Consider the following 17,864-nt stretch of genomic DNA (forward strand, 5'->3'; position numbering starts at 1 on the left):
AGGTGGGAGATGTGAATTTCAATGTGTTCATGGGAATTATGATCTCACCCACCAGGTAGAGTGAGACAAAATTGTTCCTAACTGTACTCTATGTATTTTGTTCCACAATGCCCCAAATGTCTGTTCCATGTTCATGCCTATTGCATCTTATCTTTCAATGGACATTTTAATTCTTTCCAACTCCCGAGCATAAGCACATATGAATTAAAATTATTCTGGTCTTGTGGTTAACTATACAAAGAAGTCTGTACATCATTTTGACAGATTGTTTCCCAGAGAGTAGGACCAACTTGTTGAAAACTCCTAAGGCAGTTTACCGCATTCCCTATGGCCCATAAAATTACCAATAGATCATGCATAAACTCTCAGAGGGCAGGATACGTTAACACAGATTCAAAACACAAATCTTGCATAAACTAAACAGTCAAAATTTTGCTATGGATGACTGGCCCTTTCGTATAGCACCTCCTATCGTCAGCCATACAGCCTCAAACAGAATATTTTGGACAAATTCCAGACTCAATAACTGATCCTGACAACTACCAGTGAAAACATTTACCACACTTCTTCTGCTTCACGTCAGCAATTATGGCCAATCTTATGGAATTCTTTCTGCACAACCTAAATGTTTTATTATAATTCGGTAAGATCTATTTACTATCAGGAAGGGGTTGTCCAATGGAAATGCAGGAACAGGAGTAGTCATTTCTGCCTGCTCCACCATTCAATTTGACGAGGGATGGTCATCCAAATTCAATACCCTGATCTTGATATTCTCTAATCATTAATACTGCATCTTCAATATATGTATCTGCTATAGTTAATGGTTATTTGAACAAAATAGCAAACTTGATTACAACACCCAGTTCTATGAAAAAATATATTGAGATTATGTCCAATAAAACAACCTTGACTATAGTTCAGTGAACTATGTTGGTAATTTGGTTTAATTTACAGTATAAGCTTGATTTCCCCTCAAAATTTAGATGTGGCAGGAGCTGGTTAAATCAATGTGCCATTTTTTTTCTTACCTGTGCAGGGACAATATAAATTGAGGTTGACTTTCGAATGATTCTGATAGCAATACAAAATGTTGTTCAGGATCCACTCTAGCCCCCACAATTCCCACCAGCCCTCCAAAGCCACCAATAAATAACATGGCTAACACCATGTTTTCCATCACCCTCTCATGACCCTGACCTTGAAATAGGACCAGCAGTTTGCTCCACTGCTTGGACTTTAAAAGTGCCCAGTTTAGCCAAGCCCAGGACAGATTGTGAAGTGGACCTATTCCCCTGGTTATTCTGATGTCAGCCCAGACACTCTCTCGGTACTGATCCCACATCAGTCCAACCATTCCATTGGTCTGGTGGCACCTCTTTGTGTGCCTTTACAGGGCAAAGGAAAACAAATTTTGGGTATTTTGTGCATATGATAATAAAGGATTCTTGAATCTTAGTTTTTTGAACGTTGAAATTGTACCCATTTCTAGCGCTTTCTCTGTCAGTTTGTCCCAGATATGGGCTATTCTGTGAGTGAAAGAGTTGCCCTTTTGGTCAAGCTCTTTAAATTCTGGAATTATCTGGAATACAAATTCTTATTGAACATCAAAAACTGTTACAGTTACGGTGATTTGAACTCAAAGAAAAATTGGTCACAGCAATTTTCTGGGTTTGATCTCATAAATGGACCAGTTCACACATCTCCAGATTGACTTTTGATTGATATTCCTGGTCATATCTAACTTGGCTCCTGGTACTTTCTTGTAGCCAACAATCTTCTTCCTCACGATCATTACGTTCCAGTCTTGGCATCATCAGGAAGCTTCTTATTCATCACCCTTACAAATGTTCATATTAAGTAAGGAATGTTATATCTTGCCCCATTAACCCCATGCACACAGTTGTCACATCTCAAAATCTCATTGACTTTTACCTTCAGTTATTAAACTATTTTTGTAATCTTATTTCCCATTTTTCCTTGAATCCTATGGGGCTTTAGTTTCTTGATCAACACAACGTGTGAGGGTGATAAATCTCTCTGCGATATTCAAATGTACTGATCTGTCTGCGTGCTGATCTATGCCACCTTTCACAAGGTGGTGTTTAGTAAAGTCTGATGAGAGGACAAGTGACACTGGATTGCTGTAACAAAATCCTATCTTGGAAACCATCAGATAAATTCCAATGCCAGGATCTTCTCTCATGTACTGGAAGCAAAATTCATCAAGGAAGGTGGCCAAGCCAGATTTTCTGACTATAACATCTGACTGCAAATTTCCACTGAGAATACCGGGATGTTCCAACAGTCAGATCTAGAGATTTAATTTTGCTTACAAGGATAACGTAACATCGATCAGGACGGGGTTATAAAGCTGTGACCACTGTCTGCTCTTTCCTTCCTTAATATGGGGTGAGCATATTCAGTAACACATAAAATCGAAAGACATTTTTAATTAAGATGCAATACTGGATGAAGGATGTTTATGGTTGGGCAGCTACTGTATCTTACGTAAATAATCTGGGTGCAGAGACCAATCTCACTTGCTGTGTTTGTAGAATATACTGTATGTGTGTAAGTGCACTGAAAGGCCTTTCCTCTGCATTCTTCTAGCATTTCAGAGGATATCATGGAGGAAATGCACTGGGATGTGGATTAGATGACTGGAGGAGGTTAACCATTGAAGGTAAGGTTAGTTGCCAAGGAAACTCAAAGGGAAGACTTTGAAATAGCATTGGTCAAGCAAGTGTATAATGACCAGCAATGAAAACTCAGAGGAACATACCTCAAGGAAGGTTAATGTCTCAAGACTTGTACATAAATTGTAGAATTTCATGCAAGTCGTGCCAACAGAGTGTTGAGTTCCATTTGACACAATTTTCATCAGCTTGGAGAAACATGATGAAAGGTCCAGAATGCACTCACAGACTGGACAAAAATTCTATTGTGTGTTTTGTAAAAAATGAGTGGAAGATTGTATCAGTTGATGGGTAGTGGTCTTGGATGGCTAGATGTGATTGGTGTTTCTATGGATATTGGCATGGAAGGGAAATGAACATAACATGCCAAGAACATAATATCAACTTTACTGCATGTGCTCAACTTTTGTATATCCACCCTGTGCGCTCAGAAAGCTCACTGCCTGCAGTAATCTAATTTTAGGTGGAATTAATTTGTGCTATGCAAAAAGAGGTGAACAATAGGAGTGATTTTTTTAAGCCATATATCTGTTCATTAATCTCTGATCGGAAACTGCCAAAATGTTTGGCCTGGAAGTCAGCCTGAAGAAAACTGAGGTCCTCCATCAGCCAGCTCCCCACCATGACTACCAGCCCCCCCACATCTCCATCGGGCACACAAAACTCAAAACGGTCAACCAGTTTACCTATCTCGGCTGCACCATTTCATCAGATGCAAGGATCGACAACGAGATAGACAACAGACTCGCCAAGGCAAATAGCGCCTTTGGAAGACTTCACAAAAGAGTCTGGAAAAACAACCAACTGAAAAACCTCACAAAGATAAGCGTATACAGAGCCGTTGTCATACCCACACTCCTGTTCGGCTCTAATCATGGGTCCTCTACCGGTATCACCTAAGGCTCCTAGAACGCTTCCACCAGCGTTGTCTCCGTTCCATCCTCAACATTCATTGGAGCGCTTTCATCCCTAACGTCGAAGTACTCGAGATGGCAGAGGTCGACAGCATCGAGTCCACGCTGCTGAAGATCCAGCTGCGCTGGGTGGGTCACGTCTCCAGAATGGAGGACCATCTCCTTCCCAAGATTGTGTTATATGGCGAGCTCTCCACTGGCCATCGTGACAGAGGTGCACCAAAGAAAAGGTACAAGGACTGCCTAAAGAAATCTCTTGGTGCCTGCCACATTGACCACCGCCAGTGGGCTGATATCGCCTCAAACCGTGCATCTTGGCGCCTCACAGTTTGGCGGGCAGCAACCTCCTTTGAAGAAGACCGCAGAGCCCACCTCACTGACAAAAGGCAAAGGAGGAAAAACCCAACACCCAACCCCAACCAACCAATTTTCCCCTGCAACCGTGTCTGCCTGTCCCGCATCGGACTTGTCAGCCACCAACGAGCCTGCAGCTGACATGGACATTTACCCCCTCCATAAATCTTCGTCCGCGAAGCCAAGCCAAAGAAAAGAATCTCTGATGGGATAATATGGTGTGTGAAATGGGTAATGAAATGATGTCACATCCCTTAAAGATACATTGGGTAAACAGCACAACCTGTGGCACTGATACACATAAAACAGTAAACTGAAAATATTAAAGCACCTTGACAAAGGTAACTGTTGCCAGTGGTATCCAATTTAGAAACTTTTGTGTCCACGCCAAATACAATACACTTTCACTAAACTCAATGACAGAGCTGTGACAGGTGAGAATTCTGTCTTTGCTTTAAAATTGGTAATTACCTTTACATTACTTTCCATAGTGTGAGTCAAGTGCTTGATTATGGTTCCATTTCTTTAACTAAAATCATTATCAGAATTGTTTTAGACTGGAAAGTGTTAATTCCTCCATTATAGTCACTGCCTCACAAGTGTGAATTGGGAGATGTTGAGTGTGATTGAGATAGAAGGGAGTGATGGACAAGTTTTGAAAATTATCATGTTTTGCACCAAGGTGAACCCTACAGTAATTACAGAGAAATTGCTCATATTTTCGGAGTAAACTGAAAATGTACACGTGAAAATAAGGAACACCAAAATATCACAGCTTAACTGTGATCTGTTCTGTTTCAGAGAAACATAAAGACCTGCAGATGTTGGAAACTTGTACAAACAATGAATTGTTAGAGGAACTCAGCAGATCAGACAACATTCATAGATAGAAATAGTCAACGTTTTGGGTTGGGACCCTTTGTGACTGAAAGTGCAAAAAGTTCCTACATCTCATCTTTCACCTCCATCCGTGGCCAGAAATAGACCTTCCAGATGAGGCAGATACATGCACATTGTCCAACCCAATCTATTACATTTGATGTACTTGGAATGGCCTCCTCTACATTGGGGAGACCAAATGCAGATTGGATGACTGCTTCACTGAACACCGACACTCTGTTTGTGGACGGGTCCAAAGTGAGCTTTCTGTAGTTGACTATTTTAACTGGTCCACCCATTCCTACACAGATACATAGACCAAAATGGCGGCCCTGCTGGAGCCACTTTAACGGCAGTGCTGCCGCTGGTGCAGACCCTTGTGGAGCAAGGAGCGGAAATACAGAGCTCCCATGGGATCCAACCACCCATTCAACTGCCATCAGTTTCACACCGTCTTTGAATAGCCTGTTAAAGGAGCCAACGACAGCAGAATCTGCGCCCAAGATGGCTTTGTCTCTGATTAGCAGCAACCACAAGGGGTTGCAGTCTCCAGGGGAGTGGACAACTGGAGCAGGGCACCAGAAAACAGGGGGACCATCCCCCATCTGAGAAGCAGAGGCGACGACCCACTGGATGATAACCACGGTGGCGTACCAGTGAGGGGGCTCTTGGCTGGCAACTCGAGACGAGGAGCCCACGGAGGTTGTAGGTTGCTTGAGACTGCTGTTGGGAGATTCGTGCCGGGCTGTGGACTGCTGGAGATTGGCTCAAAACTGGCTGAAGGAGTACCAGGTATTGAAACTGGGATTCAAGGAGGTGCTGAAGGGATCCTGACTGTGTCGGAAGTTCAGATCTGGAGCTCGAGTTGCCAATGGATTGTACTGGACTCTGTGTGGATGCGAAGGCTGCAGAATTGCTGGAGGCAAATCCACAGACACTAAGTGACTCTGGGAGGGTCTCTCTTTTTCTTCTCTTTCTCTGACTGTGACGCGCTTCAGGCAATTTCTGCCGATGGCAAATCTTTCAGCAGGCAAAAGCAATTTCATATGACACTGTTTTATTACAATGACAATATATTGAATCTTGAATCTTGATATACCTATCCTTGGCCTCATCCATTGTTAGGATGAGTCCAAACATCAAGGTGCTGGCAAATGTAAACCTGAGGAACAATACATCATATTCCTCCTGGGCATCCTTAAACATAACAGCAGGAGCGTCACTTTTTTTTGCCCGTTTTTAGCAACCCTCATCTGATCTGATTCCACTGCTTCCTTCTTTGCCTACATTTTATCCTCTACATTTTGTTTTTCTACTTTTCTTCTTCTCCCCTCATTTTCTTAGTGGTCTCTCCATCTACTTGTCTCACATCTTCTGTCCGATACTCCATTATCTCTGGACCCCTTCTCCAGCTTCTTCCACCCTTTATATAATTTCACCTTTTTTAAAATCTTAATCTTGATCAAAGGTCCCAACCTCAAAGGCTGACTGATTTTTCTACCTAAGTATGTTGTCTAACTGCTGAGTTCCTCCAGCAGTTTGTTGTTTGCTCTTTTTTGTATAAATTGTCTGAGATGCCAAGCACTTCTCAATGAGTTACAATACATTTATTATAAAACGATATTACAGCACCACAAAGCAGACAGTCTATTCTTTCAGTAGGTTGTGAGAAAGTATACAGATTGTGAGATTGGGGTGTATGAAACAGTAGATGTATAATAAGTACATGACAGCTTTGAAGGACTGTTCAAATAAATCAGAGAACAATGGACGTCTGGCAGTAACTGCAGGGCAGCAATCTCCTAACAAGGGTTCAGATGATGTCATGAATTATCCATTAGGAGTTCCTTTGTGTTGCCAACATTCAGATCCTCTGCATTAATATAAGATCACAGTCGAACATGGTAATGCTAGTGAGTATTGTCTTTCGGTTACTGAGAAATAATGCAATAAAATATTTCTGAGAGAGAGTAGATTTCAAATGATTTCATTGAAAGTTCAGAAGGCGAGGCACTGAATCTCAACATCTACTGCTCTTCAAGCAGAACTGTACCTATGTTATTCTACAGTGCACAAACAGAACTGTCCCTATCTTATTCTACAGTGCACAAGCATAAAATTTCAATGCAGTTTGAGAAAGTAATTTGCATGAATGTATACCGCAAGTTAGTGTTTTGCACATTTGATGCAGGAAGAAATTAATTGCTCTGATTTTTTTGTTCAATGCAAAATATTTAATTTAGATTCATTTTGCTGCACACGATTTGTAGAGATGTAGCCTCTTTAATAAAGGGAAGTGCTTCAAAGAAACTGTGTCAAAAAATAGCCAAATAAAGAAATATTGGGATGACCAAAAGCTTGGTCGAAGAGTTAGCCTTTAAGTGGTTTCAAAGGATGAAAAAAGAGACAGAGGTTTAGGAGAGAATTTCTGAATGCAGGCACCTTGACAACTGAAGGAATTGCTGCCAGTCGTGGAGCAACTAAAATTTGGGGCAATCAAGCTGTCAGAATTGAGGACTTCACATATCTTATTGGAGATTAGAGTCAAAGCAATTGGTGAATTTTAAAGCAAAGGATGAACTTCAACTTGAGGTTTTACTCAAACGGAAGGTAGGTTAGTGCGCGAAAGTATGATGGGTGGATGTGGTGGTGCAAGTTAGAATAGAAATGGAGTTTTAGCTTGCAAGGGGTAGGAAGTTGGTCATCCAGGAATAATCAAGAATGGGGCTTCTGGGTTGCCTGGCTCAGGTTGGACTCCTGGCAAACCAGAGCTAGGTGCTACCCAAAACAGGCAGAAAACTGCAACCCCCATGTTCACAGGGCCAATTGAAAACATCACCTATAATATCCATACAGGTGTATGGCGGATTAAGAAATGTGTGCAAATTCATTCTAACAGAGTACCATCAACCCCCAAATCATTTTCAAGTAATAACATGAACTACTGTTCAGAATGAAATATATTCTACAACCTCTGACACTTCTGTTTAATGAAACACTACATAAGGTAGAATCAGTCTACAAATATTGCACATTAACACAAGGCAAATAGATGAAAATATTCAAACAATAGTGATTATTGTCAGAACAATCGGTGTTGAACTGAGTAGTGTATTCCCAAGAGTCTCTGTTATTTGTATAAAATACTTATTTTGTCCTCAAAGCCATGAATCAGGGGTGAGAATAGAACAGTATCTTTAAACCACAGCGATATGACATCTATTATTGCAACAGCACACAGCTGCCCAAATGCTGAATGCTCTATTCCAAAGGGGTAAATCAAAATTTAGGAAAATATAAAATGTATGGAACATTTAGAAAACAAGAAAATACCCAGTTTAATATTCATATTATCTTCATTAAACATTTCAGTAGAAAAAAAAACCTATCTTTACCACAATTTTCAATGTACTTAATGAATATTTAAATTGGAAAAAAAAGTCCAAAATTGCAACATATTGGGAGAATGTGAATCACATTTGTAAATTGTGGATCATTTCAGAATAGGGGAATATGTGAAAAATATGCTTTAACAAAATTTCAGGTAATTCTTTTTGGGTTTACCATGCATGCAAAGGAGCCAAACATGTCTTGTGCTTTTCTATATGCATTATATTATCCATTGGAAAATATGTTATTTATCATGCAAGATGTGCTTTAAACAAGTGAATATTATAAGTTCAAATATTAGTGTTGGTATTGTATAAATGTTTCTATTTTGATGTTCAAACATGTAAAAAATGACAGCTTGTAAAGTCATATTGGCCCCTATTGTATTTTCACTTGCCCAGTACCTATCAGAATTTCAGTATATATATTGTCCTTACATTTGAGTTCCCATTAGAGTTACTATCTGGAAGGTGAAGTCATGTGTGTGGGACTGGTCGAAGGTGCTCCAACTGTGACTCCAGTGCAATCCGTTGTTTGCGAACTTCCTGTAAGAAATTAATGCTTGTATTTGATCAATGCATTTATTTTAGACAACATTGAAGCAGTGGCCATGGAAATGCCTCTATTAATTTTTGGATGGACTATTAGAACTGATCCACTATGCTCCAAGAAATTTGTAATTCTGTACTTTAACATTTTTGGAAATCACTGTTCTTGCTCTGAGACGCACAGAATGGAAAAGCCATCTAATATTGCTACATGACCACTCCTTTTACTATCCAACAATAAAAACTACTCAATAAAAATTGAAATAATAAATTGGAGTAAGTGGGGAGGCTATAAGGCACTAACTGCCAAACACTGATATTGTTAAAATCCTTTATTTATGATTTATCACCTTTCCAGTATGTTCCAAGTATTCTAGATGCAACAAGAGGGCTTTTGGAATGCGGCCATTGTAATTTGAAGATTAGACATTCAAGATGTACACAGAAACATTTACAATCATAATGTCTACTAAGCTATTTTTCTGATACAGGGGTAAATATTGATTAGGACACGAGGCAGCAAATCCCTTTTTGAATATAGAAGTATACATTATAGTAACTGCCTCTTTAACCGACAAGTTAGTGCCAATAACCAAGCACATTTTGACACATCTTACCCTTACTCATTGTATTCTCCAAGAGATGGTGCAGGCAAAGCAAGAGGTGAGAAAAGGAATAAACGTATCATCTTGCTCAGCATCTCCAGCATTAGCTGATTTTATTTTGGATGTTCAAAATCCATGATTACTTGAATGTTAATAATAACTAAGCATCCTAATTCATGATTAATGGAATATTTTCTCCTGCTGATTAGTTTGCAAATAGAAAATATTTCCTATGAATTAATCATTTTTTTCTGCAATGCTAAATATTTAGCAACATAAATTTTACATTTTAAAAATTATATTAAAAAAATTATACACAGGCAAATTTGACCCATGATCCCGCGCTGCCCAGTTACAACCAATTAACCTATAACCTGCAGTACGTTTTTGAAGGGCGGGAGGAAACCAGAGGCCCCAGGAAAAATCAACGCAGACATGGGGAGAATGTACAAACTCCTTACAAACAGTGCGGGATTCTAACCCTGTTCCTGATCGCTGGCGCTGTAACAGCGATACACTAACCGCTTCGCTATTCATATTTCTTATGTGCTCACTAAAATATAAATGAGTTTTGACATGTTGTTTCAACTTCTCACCTGTGCAGACAATGTAGTTTCCATTTGACTTTTTTTGAAAGTCTGTCATGGGACAAGACCAGTATTGATTTAATTAATCTTTAAGTATCTTTGATCTCCCATATATTGAAGGGTCCTCCCCAGAGTCTTTGGTTAACAAGTTCCAGGATACTGATTGACCCAGCAACTTGCTTACAAGGTAAAATGGTGCAAACATGAGGGAAGCTTGCAAGTGGCAGAATTTCCTTGTGTTCTTTTTGTTCTTCTAGGTTCCAGAGCTCACATGTTTGGGAGCTGCTGTTATAGAAATACAAGTTGCTGCTGTGCAATTTATACATAGTATACAATGCACACATGATGCACCGGTTGATCAGCAAGTGAATTTTTGGGGCAGGGAATGTGGTGCTACTGAGATAGGTTGCTTTGTCCTGAGTTGTACTCAAATTGTTGGGAATTATTGAAGTTGCACGCATCCATGCCAGCACAGGCTATTTTACTAATTTGGGCCTTGTAAATTTAATTTAATTTAGAGATACAGCACAGGAACTCGAAGCAATGAACTCCAAGATGCTCACAGTAGGGGACTTAGGATGTCAAAAAGCTGTGGTTAGATCTTCTTTTGACAGAAGTGATCACATCTGATAGTGCCATCATAGGAATTCTTTTTACTGCATTTCAGGCAGAGCCTGAACATTATCTTGATTTTGTTGATGGTGGGCATTTAACTTAGTTGCTGAAAATGGAACTAGATAATCATCACCAAACATCTAGATTCTTCACTTTATAACAAAAGGTGAGTTATTGATGAAATAGGAAATAGTCTGCAGGGGACACTGTTCAGAGGAACACCTGATTCAACCTCCTGGAAATTGAATGACTGGCCTTCAACAAATACAATCCTTATTCCTTGTGAGAGGTATGACCCATCATGTGCAACCAATCTCCTGCCACCCTCTTGTGTTTAGAGCAGTTTCATCTAATAACCACACAACCAAGAATTCACAGGGAAACCCATGCTGTTACAGGGGAACATGTAAACAGCACAGTCAGCGCTGGAGGTCAGGACTGAATCAGGATCACTGCTTTACCCTCTACCCTATACTTGATCTTGAATGACAAAGGCTCATTCCAAAATGTAAGAAAACAAAGTTATATAAGCATATATTCTGGTGGCAATGTGGCCTGGATCAGATTGGAAATAAAAATCCTTCTCCGATGCACACCTGTTAAACCATTGCTTTAATAGCATTAATAGTCACACTTGACCACTTCATCAATGGTGGGTTCATGGATTTGTTGAAAACAATAGGATCACTTCTAATTCTTCAGTTTTGAAGTTTTTGTGGCAGATGTCACCTCCAATTCTTTCAGTATATGAGGAACGTTTGACAGCTCTTGGCCTGTACTCGTTGGAACTTAGGAGAATGAGGGGGAATCTCATTGAAACATTTCAAATGTTGAAAGGCATGGACAGAGTTGGTGCAGAAAGGTTGTTTCTCCTGGTGGGAGAATCTAGCACCAGAGGGCACAACTTCAGGATTGAAGGGCGTCCACTTACTACTGAGAAATTTCTTTAGACAAAGGGTGGTGAAATTTCTTTAGACAAAGGGTGACTATGGAGGCCAAGTCATTGAGCATATTTAAGGCAGAGATTGCTAAGTTCTTGATTAGACAGGGCACCATAGATCAGGGAGTGGGGCTGCGTGGGAGAATGGATGCCCTCAAGATTGAATGGCCGGGCAGACCTAATGGGCTGAATAGCCTATTTCTACTCCTCTGACATTGTCCTTATGGTCTTAAAACATAGGTGCTAGTTGGACAGAAACTACTGTTGAGTGGATGTCATTTTGGAAAAAACAATCTAGCACAGGTTTAATTCTTTATATCAAGTTATCCAGAATGTCTAATGAAAGAAAGACATTAGATGTTTTAAAAGGGATAGGTTGAGAGATAAAAGTGGGGGGAGTAGCAATATTAGTCAGGGATAGTATCACAGCTGCAGAAAGGGAGGATGCTATGGAGGGAGTGCCCACTGAATTGGTGTGGGTGGAAGTCAGAAATAGGAAGGGAACAATCACTGTATTGGAATAGTCTATAAGTCCCCAAATGGACCTTGGGACACTGAGGAACAGATTCGCCAAGAGAAGAAACCATTCCACAGATGATGCTCTAATCTTGTCCCTCCACTACATCCTGAACAACCTGGAGAATGATATGTCAGGCTGCTGTTCATTGACTTTAATACGATCATTTCAAGAGGCTGTTGGAGAAGATGTCCTCACTGGGACTCAGCTCCCCTGTCTGTAACTGGATTCTGGACTTCCTAATGGAAAGACCGCAGTCTGTCTGGATCAGTGACAGAATGTTAAGCACCGTTACACTGAGTACAGACACATCATAGGACTATCCTATTCAAACTACTGACCCACGACTACATCACCAGATTCAGCTCCAACAGAGTCATCAAATTTGCAGATGACACAACAGCAGTTGGCCTCAGCAGTAACAATGATAAGTCACACTACAGAGAAGAGGTGGAAAATCTTGTGATATGGTGCAAGAGTAACAACTTGACCCTCAATGTGGACAATATGATGGAAATGATCATGGACTTCATGAGAACCAGGAATGACCACCTTCCACTACACATCAATAACTTGATAGTGGAATGAGAAGAGAGCACCAAGTTCCTTGGAAACCACTCAGGAAATGACCTACCATAGACTCATAACATTTCCTCACTTGTCAGGAAGGCGCAATAGCACTTCCTGAGAAGACTGAAGTGGGCAAGGATACCATCATGTCAATCTTTTACAGGAGCTCTATTGAGAGCGTCCTGGCCAGCTGGATCACAGTGTGGTATAGCTGTTGTAGAGAATTAGATCATAGGTCAATTCACAGGACCATAAGAGTGGTAGAGAGGATCATTGGGGTCAACCTCCACTCCATCGACGTGATCTACCGGGATTGCTGAATGAAGAGGGCGTGCAAAATAAATAAATAAATATTGTCTATAGCCCACACAGCATCTTTCAGTTGCTCCCGTCGGGGAAGAGATACAGGAGTATCAGAGCCAGCACCACTAGGCTGAGAAACAGCTTCTTCCCACGGGCAGTGAGAGTGCAGAACAACCAAAGGAACTGCTCACACTAACCATCCAAGACTCTCCTATTCACTAAACAATGTTTATTTATTTTTATGTAAATATATTTATCCTGCGTACACATTGTTTGTCTGTATGTGTGTTATGTCTGGCTGTGTGTCTACATGTTTTGTACCGGGGACTGGAGAACGCTGTTTCATCAGGTTGTACTTGTGCAATTGGATGATAATAAACTTGAACCTGAAGCTGATAAGTAGGCAGATTTTTGAATGGTGCAGAATTACAGGGTTTTTGTTGCAGAAGACTTTAACTTCCCAAATATTGACTGGCACCTCCTTACTGCAAGAGGGGTGGGATGGGGCAGAATTTGTCAGGTATGTTCAAGAAGGATTCCTGACATAGTATGTGGACCAGCTGACAAGAGGAGAGACCACACTGGATCTAGTTACTGGATAATGAACCTGGTCAAGTGACAGACCTCTTGGTGGGGAGCATTTCGGTGATAGTGACCACAACTCTCTTGAGCTTTAGCATAGCTAGGGACAAGGATAAATGCAGACAAAATGGTGAAGTGTTTAATTAGGAAAGAGCTAATTATGAAGGGATAAGGCAAGAACTAGGAAGAGTAAATTGGGAACAGATGTTCTCAGGCACAGAAGAAATCTGAAGGCTGTTTAGGGACCATTTGCACAGGGTTCTGGATAGGTTTTCCCCACTGAGACAGGAAAAAGATGGAAGGAAAAAGGAACCGTGGTTGACAAAACAGGTTTTAAGAGGAAGAAGAAAGCAGACATTAGATTTAGAAAGCAAAAGACAGGAAGGACTCATGAGAATTATATGTTAACCAGGAAGGAACTTAAGAAAGGATTTAGGAAAAAGGCCTTGGCTAGCAGGATTAAAGAGAATCCTAAGGCATTTTATGGATACATGCATAATAGAAGGAGGATTAGAATGTAGGGCTGCTTAAGGAATTTTGCTTATTTTTTCAAATTTAGACATACAGCACAGAAACAGGCCATTTCACATACCACCTTAAATAATCCCTTACTAATCACAGAGCACCGATGGCATAGGGATTACTTAAAAGTGGTATGTGAGTGGAAAGAAAAAGTTTGAAAACCACTGATCTATATCAGTGAAAGGGATGATAATGTGGTAAATTGGATTAGCAAGTTTGCAGATGACACTAAGATTGAAGGTTTTCTGGACAGTGAGGACAGTTTTCAAAGCTCGCAGAGGAATCCAGACTAGCTAGAAAAAGGGCTAAAAAATGGCAGAAGGAATTTAATGTACACAATGTCCACAATAGAGAAGTTGGTGCACGAGAATCATTGTCTCTCTGCTGGTTCTGTTGACTTCAGTGAGGATGCGGAGATTAGACCAGTGTTCTTCCCACTTTCTAGATTCATTGCTTATTGCACCTCCCCTAATTCCTGAGGCATTAGCAGTAGATCACCCAGGTTTTGCATCCACAGAGGTCTGTAAGGACATGACTGTACTTTAGATCTGCTGCCTTACATAGGTCACAATCAGTAAAAATGCATTGCAGCAAGCTTCCATTCATTTGGGTCATTTCATTAAAAATATAACAAACCATTACCAACTCCAAAAATGCTAATCATTCATTTTATATTAATTATCCATTTCAGCAATTTTTTTCCGGTTCATGAAGATAGTGATTACTGAGGTTTAGTTGGACAAGTAATTATCTTTGTGTGCTATCTGAAAATAAAACAGGATTTGATAATAATATCATCACAAGTTCTATAACTTGGGCTCCAGTGGAGGTTGTTGAACAGCAGTTAAGAGCTGTAAAGCAACAGAGGGAACAAGGCACTCTTGTTACGAGCCCACGTTAGACAGCAGAGACTAGACTAAACAAGCAGTTGAGCTTTCTCTGTAAGGCTCTGCCACTCTGCTTAACAAATGACTTACTCAACTGGCTGGGAGTTCCCATTGTGGCAGAGGGAGCCCACAATTGCTGGGCTTTATTTCTCAAACTTCAACTGATTACTGTGACTTAAGTCCTCCTAGTTATTTTTTTTAAAAAGTAAAAGACGCATCTTTATTTTTACTAGGTGGTACCCCACGGGAATCAGGCCTCCACATTACCTCATAAAACGGCAATTTTTCATCCTGGACAAGAAGCAATGGGTGATTTGACCACTGGAAGAAAGGCCAATTCTGCCCTCGTGTGGAATCCACATGCACGGGTCTTACATTAATCAAGAGTGGAAGCTGCAGCTATCCAGAGTGGAAAATTAAATCTTACTTGTTTTCATGGTAGTGAAACAGCTCTCCACCATTTCAGCAAAAGCAGAGCAAATTCAAGAGCTCAAAGTGCAAAAATAAATTTAAACTCAATTGTCTGAAGGGAAAAAAGGCGATATCCTACTCTCCATCAATAATAAAGGAACTGGAAAATTGCCTGATTTCATATGAAAATATGAAGTGATGCAATCAGAATGACAGTGGTTACAATTAGAGAAAGTTAGCAAAATACAGCAAGCAATTAGGATATTAGGAAGGGAAACATCATGTCATCCACATTAAAAGTCAACTAATGTTTCAGGTTAAGTTTGTCTTGTTGCAATTATACAAGACCTTACTGAAATTGCATATGGGAATATTGTCTGGAGTTTTGGCCTCTTTTTACAAGGAAGCAAATATGCTTGCCCTGGAATTTAGATGCAGTTTAGATTCACTGGATTCATTCTTGGGATAAGAAAAAAAATGTCAAATAAAAAATAAGCCAAATAAGATGACAGGAACAGGAGGGTGACCTCCCTGAAACAAAGTTCTTGACTGGTTTGTTCTAGGAAACTGATTCCCTTGATCAAAAAGTCCATAACTAGGTGCCATAGTCTAACAATATCAAATTTTTATTGACATAGAAGGGGTAGGTGATCAGAATTTTTTTTTTCCTCAGTGTGAAAATGTCAAATTGAGGATAAGGTGAGAAGAGGAAAGTATAAGTAGATTTACAAGCCAGGTCTTTTTTCACATTGAGAGTCGTAGGTTTCTGAACCAGGAGAGGTGATAGAACCAGATACGATAAGAATGTTTTAGAAGTATTTAGACATTCATTTCAAGAGGAATAGAATACATTAGCAGGGATGTGATGTTGAAATTTCAGGCACTGGTGAGACCTCAGAGTATTGTGAGCAGTTTTGGGCATCTCATTTAAGAAAGGATAGGGTAACACGAGAGAGGATTCAGGGCAAGTTCACAGGGATGATTTGAGGAATGAAAGGGTTATTATATGAGGAATGTTTGATGGATCTTGGTCTGTACTTGAGGGGGGATCTTATTGAAACATATCCAATGTTCAAAGGCATAGATAGAGTAGATTTAGAAAGACTGTTTCCGATGTGGGAAAGACTAGGACAAGAGGGCACAACTTCAGGATCTAAGGGGATCCACTTAGATTACAAATGTGAGGAATGTATTTAGCCAGAGGGTGGTGAATCTGAAGAAACTGTTGCCATAGGCAGTTGTATTGGCAAGTTGGGTGTATTTAAAGGAGATATTAATAGGTTCTTGATTAGCCAGGGCATCAAAGGTTATGAGAAGGCTGGGCAGTGGGGCTGAGTGGGAAAGTGAATCAGCTCATGATGAAATGACAGGCAGACTCAATGGGCTGGATAGCCTATTTCTGCTCCAACGTCTTATGGTCATAGTCTAACATGAAGGTGATAGAGGGACACAGACAATGTGCACTGTATTAGTTTAATTTGGCATCATGGCCAACACAGACATGGTGGGCTGAAGAGGCTGTTCCTTTACTGTACTGGTTTATGTTCAGGATATGGAGTGTGGCATTTAGTTTGAGATGAGGGTTACAAGTCTTTAGATTCTCTATTTCCAATTGTTGAGCACATTGAAGTTTGAGATTGTGAGATATGAACTCTGAAAGTCAAAGGATTTGAGAGAAAAAAAATTAGGAATAAAACTGAGGTAAAAAGAATCAGCTGTGACCTTACGGTGTAGGTGAAAGACATGGGACTGTATGGACTCTGCAGAATTCCTGTCTTCCATTCTCTTGTTATGTTGTAAAGGAAGCTCATGCTAAGCCTATGGGTCTTTCTGATTATGAACGCCCAATTTATGCACATCACATACATGTGGAACAGCATTTGACAGACCGGCAGGATAGAAGTGGATGGATCTGTCATCTTCTGGTGGTGGTTTGCATGTCTTTCCTCCCCATTTGAGCCACCCTCACACCAAGCTGCAACAACTGTGGAGTTACTCGAGCAGGGCTAGGAGCACTGAGCACACTCATTCACTAGTGAGGCTATTAAGTGGCTGATTCGCCCTGCCTGCTCACAGCTGATCACCTCGCACACCCTCCTCTGCTCGAGTTCATTTCTGACTTCCAAACAGTTCTCAAGAATGGAAGCTTGATGTAACCTGCAGGTGGACTGTAATCTAAAATGAAAGCCCCAGCATATTTACATTCATTTGCACTGTCCCTACCACTTTGAGCACTGTGTTTCTAGTCGGTACCACAAGTAAAATTAATTGGCATAAAATTGATGGGACATGTAGTGCAAGAAGGAAAATTAATTTTGCACCAATTCTGGTTTCCTTCATGGTTCACTCTGGAAATTGTACCTTGAATTGTTGTTGCAACTCGCCATTTAACCTGATCAGGATCATATTGACTTCCTTGTTTTTGCGAATCGCTGTCTGAATGCTTTTTTTCTGCTTGGATGATATTCTGAAACAAGAAAAATGAGTAGTTAAGTATTTAACAACTTTTGATGAGGAACAAATTCCTCGTTACAAGAACTC

The 17,864-nt window shown here is 40.3% G+C and overlaps 1 protein-coding gene across 15 annotated transcripts in view; it reads right to left on the reverse strand.

The window, feature by feature from the left end:
• reps2 (RALBP1 associated Eps domain containing 2) overlaps positions 1-17,864 on the reverse strand; it is a 185,784-nt gene that overhangs the window by 7,862 nt on the left and 160,058 nt on the right. For 8 of the 15 annotated variants that reach the window (XM_069889872.1, XM_069889868.1, XM_069889878.1 and 5 more), the window contains 2 exons: positions 17,685-17,790; positions 6,432-8,781 (listed from right to left, as the gene is read on the reverse strand). In XM_069889872.1, the coding sequence (XP_069745973.1) occupies positions 8,696-8,781; positions 17,685-17,790 (192 nt within the window). In that variant the 3' untranslated portion in view covers positions 6,432-8,695. Of the gene's footprint in view, positions 1-6,431; positions 8,782-17,684; positions 17,791-17,864 lie in introns of those variants that run through there. The other 7 variants (XR_011341795.1, XR_011341796.1, XM_069889869.1 and 4 more) reach the window with 2 other exon arrangements.

This window comes from Narcine bancroftii, chromosome 7 (genome assembly GCF_036971445.1).
Source record: "Narcine bancroftii isolate sNarBan1 chromosome 7, sNarBan1.hap1, whole genome shotgun sequence".
Classification (NCBI taxonomy): domain Eukaryota; kingdom Metazoa; phylum Chordata; class Chondrichthyes; order Torpediniformes; family Narcinidae; genus Narcine; species Narcine bancroftii.